The sequence below is a fragment of the Pyrus communis genome, chromosome 14 (assembly GCF_963583255.1).
Source record: "Pyrus communis chromosome 14, drPyrComm1.1, whole genome shotgun sequence".
NCBI lineage: Eukaryota > Viridiplantae > Streptophyta > Magnoliopsida > Rosales > Rosaceae > Pyrus > Pyrus communis.
Window position 1 is genome coordinate 18,244,115 of NC_084816.1, and position 8,452 is coordinate 18,252,566.

General features: G+C 34.5%; 1 protein-coding gene across 1 annotated transcript; it reads right to left on the reverse strand.

Annotated features, from left to right (window-relative positions):
- Positions 1-4,653: 4,653 nt before the first annotated feature.
- LOC137716541 (uncharacterized) lies at positions 4,654-7,785 on the reverse strand. The gene is made up of 4 exons (XM_068455995.1): positions 7,643-7,785; positions 5,785-6,852; positions 5,078-5,308; positions 4,654-4,907 (listed from the first exon to the last, which is right to left on the reverse strand). The coding sequence occupies exons 2-4, from the start codon at positions 6,543-6,545 to the stop codon at positions 4,778-4,780; spliced, it is 1,122 nt and encodes a 373-aa protein (XP_068312096.1). The 5' UTR covers positions 6,546-6,852; positions 7,643-7,785; the 3' UTR covers positions 4,654-4,777.
- Positions 7,786-8,452: the final 667 nt, after the last annotated feature.

Here is an 8,452-nt window from a genome sequence, read left to right on the forward strand (position 1 = left end):
TAAATGATAGCTGTAACATTTTTATTGGAAAAAATAAAAAATAAAAGATACGTGTACTATGTTTTTTTATTATTAATACGTGTAACATGTTTATTGTTTATTGTTTTGAAAACTTCTACCATGTAATTTATAACCTGATATTTTTTATTAAATGATAGCTGCAACATTTTTATTGGAAAAAATAAAAGATACGTGTACTATGTTTTTTTATTATTAATACGTGTAACATGTTTATTGTTTATTGTTTTGAAAACTTCTACCATGGTTTTTGATGTATCGCCCCCTTCATAACCTAGTAGCGGTGAACAGGTAGACGTCGAGGACTAATGTAGGAAGACTTATCCTTGTTGTAGGACTTTTATAGTAAATCCATTTGCGCATGGATAAAACATCTAGAATTTCTTTTGGATACTTAAGTATAAAATTAGTACTTATGTTTGGATTATGAACATGCTTGTAGTGGAGGGTTTGAGACCCATTAGGCTTGTGAACTACTCTCTATGGGCTGGTTTGGTATTTATGTACTTTGAAAAAAAAAACTGCTTCTGATGTGCTGTGAGAATAAGTAGCTGTGAAATAAAGCAGTAAAGTGTTTGATAAACTTTTTTGTAAAAGTGCTTTTGAAAAAAAAAAAACAGTATTATAGTATTTGGTAAACTTTTATGTAAAATAGATGTGAAAAAAGCCGGTTTTTCAAAGCTGGATTTTGCAGCTTCTTGTTTTTGGCTTTTTTCACCCAAAACTGTGAAAAAAAACTGAAACTGAATTTTTACCAAACACAAAAACAGTCTTAGCTTTTTTTTATACCAACTTTTTTCAGAATCATTTCAGTATCAAACCAGTCCTATGCAAATTGATTTTAATCACATTTTAAGGCTAGTCATCCCAACTTTTTAGTAGGCCCCACGTATAGAACCTATAGTTTCATATCATTTATGTATGTTTTAACTTGTGTCATTTTCCAGATATCGACCAACATGATTTGATTTAAATTTTCATCTGAATATTTAGGCCCCACGTATAGAACCTATAGTTTCATATCATTTATGTATGTTTTAACTTGTGTCATTTTCTAGATATCGACCAACACGATTTGATCTAAATTTTCATCTGAATATTCAGATTGTGCATGTCAGATCTACTTTGAGAACATGATTTAAACCCAATTTTACAATGTGAACATTTTAATAAATTGAACTCTGCACATGAATTATAAAAAGTCATAATGATTGAACAACTATGAATAAAAAAAATTATTGTAATCATTTCACAAAACGCAATGACTTCCCGAGGGAAAAAAAAGACTTGAATTATTACAAAGAGACTATACTTTTGCAGAGTCTATGGTGAACAATTATCAAGTGTCAATGGAACTTTCTTTTTCTTTCTAATTTAATTATTGTTGCTCCTTTTGGTCATTGTTTAATACTTTTCTCAAATTAGAATGAGAGCTTTGAAGTTGATATCTCTTAAGAAAATTAAGAAAAATATTGTCACATTAATATTTTGTTAGTATGGCGGATAATTTAAATTAGTTTTGATAAGTCGTTCATACATGTGTACCAAAATTTGAGTGTTTTAAAAGTAATGTGTGAAAAAAGAAATGGTGGGAAAATTTGAGTGGATGATTTTGTTACATCTTGAGTTGTGAGTGTGAACTCAAGTACTAGTCGAATAAATTGCTTGATAATTTTACCTTACCTAAAGTAAAAACATAGTTTATAGTAACACTTGATAAGTATATCTTTTTTCATATATAACACGAGTAGATGTGCTCTTATCAAACCATATGGGGACTCAAGATATACTTAAATTACAAATATAGTTATTCTATTAGATTAAATCTGATTCATTATTTTCTTAAACGTGTGATTCAAATAGTCTTGTAAACAAATAATTTGTCCGACAACAAGTCCGATGAGAAAATGTTACATAACTTTGTAATATGAGGAAAATTTATAATATCACGTGACATTCAGTACAAAGTAAATAAAAGTTTGAGATTTAAAAATTAAATCATACCTTCATCTACTCCATTAATATTCTAGTGCACTTTAAACCACATAATATTTTAGCCACATTGAAGAATATAAGCTTTATTTCTATCATAATATGATACTAGACCTCTGCATATTTCGTTGTTAAACAACACATTGTGTACTAACTTGTGTCTCGAAACACTAATAATTTCACATTGTCGTGAAAAGTTGTGCATCAAAGGTTTGAATGTGATCATCCAACATGGGGATCCCAAAAGTCGCGTTCGATCAACACAGGGACTCGTATTGTGGGACCCAAAACTTCCACCAAAATAGTGGATAATACACACGGGACACTTGGGTATTCTATTTGTCGTGGCTATTGAAAGAGGAAAGAGAATCTTCTTCTGACTCTTTTGTTTTTGAGCATTTTAGGAATTCTTAAATTATGTTTGTTTATTAATATTGTGTGATCAGAAATTATTTTAAATATTTTTATTTAAAATTAAATATAAACAATACTTGAAGAAAACTAACGATACGATATACGATCAACAGATATAATTTGAAGATCATCGGATCCTCAACAAAGAGGAACCCGAAAGGATCCTCATTCTTGTGAGAGGAGCTGGAAACGTGGAACGTGTAACATCAATGAGTACGTATGGGACCCCATTAGGGATTACCAAACTTTTGTTTGCCAGAAAATGGAAATGCAATTTTACCTTCACAACTAGGCGTTTTGGGTTTTGATTGTGTTGTGTGCTCGTGCTTCCATCCACATGCTTTGAAGCCCAAACATGAAGGAAAAGACCTTGTGTTGTCAGCATCACAAAACTACAAACAAAATCCACAAAATAATAAGGGAAGTGTTATTGACACTTCAAAAATTTCATTCTACACTCCTCACAAGTGTATTTTTCTTTCCTAATATAAAAAATTTAGAGTATAGAATAAGATTTTTGGAATGTTAATAACAATTCCCAATAATAATACTAAAAATATGAATGGGGATTGCTAGGATTAGTCGAACAAGCATTAGTTAATATCAGCTCACAATAAGACAAGTCACGTGAGTAACTACTTTAGCATTTTTCTTGTGCAATTATATCATGAACGAAGTGTTATAGGAATAGTTACGTATACATATGTGCAGAGATCTGATCATTCATACTTTTGTAAGTGAGGATCATGCCAACCCACGAAGCAAAAACGGCCAGAATCAACTAACAAAGTAGATAAGGCTAGGGTGGTAGGCGCACTCACACGTGTACTGCTGATAATGCATGGCTAGGGTGGTAAGCGCACTCACACGTGTACTGCTGATAATAGCATGCATTTTCATGTGGCAATAGTTTATGTCCGGAAAAAGTTATTGGGTGTGTTGGGCGTATTATTGCGCTTAGACGATATAATATGGCTTTTTAGTTTTAGAAGCAACAAAAACTGACATGTATGAAGCTTGCAAGCAAGGATTGTGTAGCGATCGGCAACCTCAGGCCCTCAGCATAACTCTGTGCTTATCGTGCAACTTTATTACATCATTTTTCATTATCCTTGTCTTGTACAAGTTATGCGAACGCTTTGGAATAAAAAAATAAAAAAAAGGTAAATTACACAGAACTACCTTAATAGCTTCATACATCGTCTTTAAAAAGTTTCAATGTCATACCGTATCTTCGAATTTGTTGCAATGTCATACCGTATTTTTGATTTTGTTGCAATGTCATACCTTCCGTCAGTTGTCTGTTAATTCCTCTGTTAAATGCTGACATACCTTGTGACGTGGCACACTTTATATTAAAAAACTAATAAAATATTATTAAAAACTAAAAAAAAAAAGAATCATTTAATATTTTTTAAATATTAAAATAATTAATTAAAGAAAAGTTATTAAAAATTAGAAAAATTATAATTAAAAAAAAAAACCATCTTCCCCGATCCCCTTTCCCTGCAACCTAGATCCCGTCTTCTGCTGATTTCGTGGGTGGAGAAATTGGGCATGGAGAAAATGGGGGAAATGGGTGTGGATTTAAGGAGTGGGGTATGTAGAGGAGGGAAGAAGGTGGGTGCAAGGGTGGGTGCAGAGGAGGAGGGAAGGGGAAGACGAGAGGGGGGAAAAAGGGGTGGGTTGTGGGGAAGATGAGGTATGACATTGAAATTTTTTAAGGATGAGGTATGAAACTGTTCATGACCAATAGTTTAGGTAGTTCTGTGTAATTTACCCATGAAAAAAAATATGAGAGCAAGAAAGTCAGTTATGCTTGTTATAAATAAACACACAAAGTGGTGAGAAGAGATAGATCTTCACCACGTTATCAGCCTATAACACGTTATCAGCACGCTCATGACGTTGCACTACGGAAGAGATAGATCTTCACCACCAAGTTCAAAGGCCTCCCTAGTTTCTCAATCAAGTACCTCCCAAAACACACTTTCAATTTTGTTATTTTAATCGGCCTTAATAACATGATGCATTCACCATAATGCATGAATCCCAAATTTAATTTTTGTATTATTTGTTATGTACAAACGTCGAATCAGATTGATCAATTACCATCTCTGTATTATTTGAATATCTGACAGACCCAACAACTTACAGAGGAGATGACTGATGAGATCTACTCATTCAAATAAATACAGAAAAATGAAGAGAGGGAATCCCTTATGATGTGATATATAATCTGTACTCATTTTTTATACAACACTGGTGGGTAGTACTAACTTCAGAAAACAAAATTACACGACTGAAAAAAATATTTCAATGGCTAGTTGTGATCAAGGTGAGTCTCAAGCCCTCAACTTTTGGATTTTTCAACAAGAATAATCCGACCATTCCACTCAGTCTCATCTAGAGCTCTGATAGCCGCATCAGCATCTTCATCCGTTTCCAGCGTCAAAAATCCAAATCCACACGAATCTCCCGACCTTAGAAGAAACAAATTTGCAACAAAAATAAAAACTCAACTCAAAGAAGATTCTAACAAGTACGTATCACAAGGAAAACGCATGCACAAGGTAATAGCTAAGCAAAGCAGATGTTTCACTGACAGAGAACGCATCAATATATGCAAGTATACTGTAAACTGCACAATTACCTCTTGTCTCTAACAATCCGAACATGTTGTACTCTGCCATACCTAGAAAACTTCCTTTCCAGATCTCTCTCTGTAGTCGCGAAGCTAAAACCTGCAACAAATAAATTTCTCCCAGGTTTCCCTAATCCAGTTTTCCTATTAGGCGGTGGTGACCAAGGTCTCCTTCTAGGAGATCGGTGATGAGAATGATATTCTGGAAAAGGGGACCTTCGCCTTGGAGAATGCCTTTCCCTAATACGAATTAAGGGACAAAACATTAGGAACCGAACTATATGTTTTGGAGGGTAGAGAGATCTTTGACATAACCAATGTGTGAAAGTTCCGCTCATTAAGTAATCCATTTTACTTCAAAAATCTTGGACTATTCAATTTACATAATCAGAACTTTATGGTAATGCATATGAATTAGAAGTCAAGAATATTTTTCGTATAATTTGAGGTAAAGAAAAGCATGATTGATGATAGAAAGCTAGTTACGTCTAAGGTATCAATATTATATATAAATGTTGATGAAGGTTTGAGAGATTACAATCCAAAATTCAATCAGATAACAGTGGTTGATTGAGAAATGCAATTTTTGAGGTGGTCATGGCTCATGGATAGGAGTACCAAATGAAAGAGATAAGCCAAATCTTATAATAAAGTTGTTGCCATGTGAAACTGATAGAATTTTAACATATGATAATGGAGAGACTATAGAAGTTAACCTTGTGGACCTATGATGGACTCTTGAATATGGGGACCGTGATCGGGTTCGGTCACGATAATCCCTCTGGTAACCATATGAATCTCTGTGTCGAATGGATGATCGTGACTCTGATCTATCCCTTCTCCGGTACTTTGGTGGTGAAAGATGGGACCTTGGGGGTGAGCGGTGGGACCTTGGTGGTGAGCGATAGGACCATGGGGGCGAAGTTATATGCTTGTGAGAAGAGCTATCCTTATGCTGGGACTGACGCTGAATGCCCTGTGTTGAAGCATAACTTTGCCCGGCCAGAGATAAATGATCAAGTGAAATTCCTTTATGCAATTCAGGGGAAGAAATTTTCCGGCAATGAGATATTCGTGCTTGAGAACCTTGATGAGAAGGCGAGCCTTCAGGTGAACTTGACATTTGTCTCTTTGTCTTAGGAGATACTGATCCTCTGGCAGTGCTTTTGGGAGAATGAAGATCATAATGATATATGCCAGGGTGCCTGTTCTCACATAGAGAGTCATCTTCCTTGGGTTCACTATATTCATATTGTGATCTCTCTGAATAAAATCTATTCTCTCGTCCACCATGTGGAGCATCAATTGGCCTACCCATGTCAGATTCGATCTGTTGTCCAGCTCCCCGGTTTGCATTTGCTGTTAGTGGAGACTCCTGTGAATGAGCAGAATCTTCAGCTTCCGTTTCATTATGGAATGTTTGTGACTTAAAATGAAAGGAGGGGTTAAGAAAATTATTTCCATGCAACTCATCCATCTCACCTTGGTATTGGTTATTGTCCTTGAATGGAGACTAAGTCCCCTCTGGATCATGGGCAAATTTTGTTTCAACGACACTGTCATGACCAGACTCAGTTGCCACAACGTAAGAATATTCCGGATTTAGTGAGGGGGAACTACGTTGCTCATGTTGGTTCTGATCCTGATTGAAGTCACCTTCTCTTTCAAAGTTTTCTTCATCGCCATCAACTGCAAAGTTAAGGTCCGATTCTCTGGCCAATGTTGAATCATCTTTAACATAATTATCTAAATCTCCCATTGTTCTCCCTAGAGAACCAATATCCCTGCAATGTATTCAATCATAATAAGTAAACAGAACGGAGTTCTGAACATACAACTAAAAGATATCATATTCAAGTTCCATATACAAATTTTGAACAATTTTGCACACATAGATCTCCATTTGCCTGCTAGTCATACATTACTTATACATGAGTATCTTTTATTGAAATCCATGTAATGAGACCAACGGTATTGATGCCAACTTTGGTCTTTCTACTGCAAAACAATCAATAATTTCTATGTCAAATTGCAACCTGTTTCGATGTCAAACCTCCGAAACTAGCAAACCATTTTCAGCATACTAGAGGATAATGGATACCACAGATATAGCCAAGTTCCACAATATAACATTTTCACATCATTCTACGGGAGCCCAAAACAATCCATTACAAGTGACACCATCACAAAACCAAAATAATAACGATAAAATAAAAAATAAACAGATGAAAGCAACTTGCTTTCAATTTAAGCCCCAGGGCTAAGTTACCCAAATACCCATACCATCTCAAATTTGTGTAACACAGCTATGGCCACCCTAAAAACTAAACTTTAATTTAATTAACAGTTTGTCCCATGAGTACCAAGAACAAAACAGCATTCCAATTTCTAAATGTCAAATTTTAATTCTCTACAAACATTAAGAAACAAATACCCTTTAAATTTCAAGAGAAAATCACACCTGCACTGCTACACACTCACACTATGCTAAATATTACGAATACAAATCTAATTCGATGGGAAGATTCCATAAAATCAAGTATTGCTCATGGTATAAGAGTTCGAATTACGTACCTTTTACAGATACTTTTTTTTTTTCTTTTCTTTTTTATGGGAAATTTGGTTTTGGAAGAGCGTCCAAAGAAAAGAGATTGAGCTTCAGACCGGTCGCTAATGGCTGGAACAAGAATATGGGAAGAAGAAAGGAAGTTTATGATTTCCGTTGGATCTATGGAGTGCAATCAATTCTGTCTAAAAACTTGTTTTGGAGTCCGTTTCGGGTTTTGTGGACTTTTATGGGCTTATGTAGGTATCAGAATGGGCTCTAACTCGAATTTGAATCGAGCTTGGTTCAGTTTGGTGCTTATTCAAATTCGGGTTGTAATAGAATTAAAATAAACGAGTTTTAACGAAAAACTCACGGTACTGTTCATTTTAACGAAAAACCACATTTTTACACTAAAATGTCAATCCTGGTACTATTCATTTTACCCTTTATTTTGTTCTTATCATTAAAACTCAAAGTTTTCAAGCCATTTTCATTAGTCTTTCTTTAAAATAAATAGAGTTTTAAGGAAAAGTACGACTGGATTAAAGGAGAATACCATCTTGTTCCCAAAATAATTTTTCCTTTTAGAACTTTTTAGAAGGTCTGTTGGGCTCTGGGGATGATTTTTTGAGGGTTTAGAGTTTTCATTAGTTCATCAAGCCGTCAAGGTATGAAGTTGACAAAGTCGTCTCTGAGATTTTGGGGCCTCTATGCAAAATTCATAAAAGGGGCTCTTCTTATAAGACATTTAAAAAAAAAAAAGTGAACAATGTATTGATGCTAAAAAGCAATATTGAAATAAACTTTAAAACTAACTAACCATCTATTTCTAAATA

Excerpts from the sequence above, each read along its gene's own strand:
- LOC137716541 (XM_068455995.1), bottom strand. The coding sequence starts at position 6,545 with ATGGATGAGTTGCATGGAAATAATTTTCTTAACCCCTCCTTTCATTTT. Across the intron at positions 5,309-5,784 it reads GTCCATCATAGGTCCACAAG|GGAAAGGCATTCTCCAAGGC; the intron begins GTTAACTTCTAT and ends AATTCGTATTAG. Across the intron at positions 4,908-5,077 it reads CGGATTGTTAGAGACAAGAG|GTCGGGAGATTCGTGTGGAT; the intron begins GTAATTGTGCAG and ends GTTTCTTCTAAG.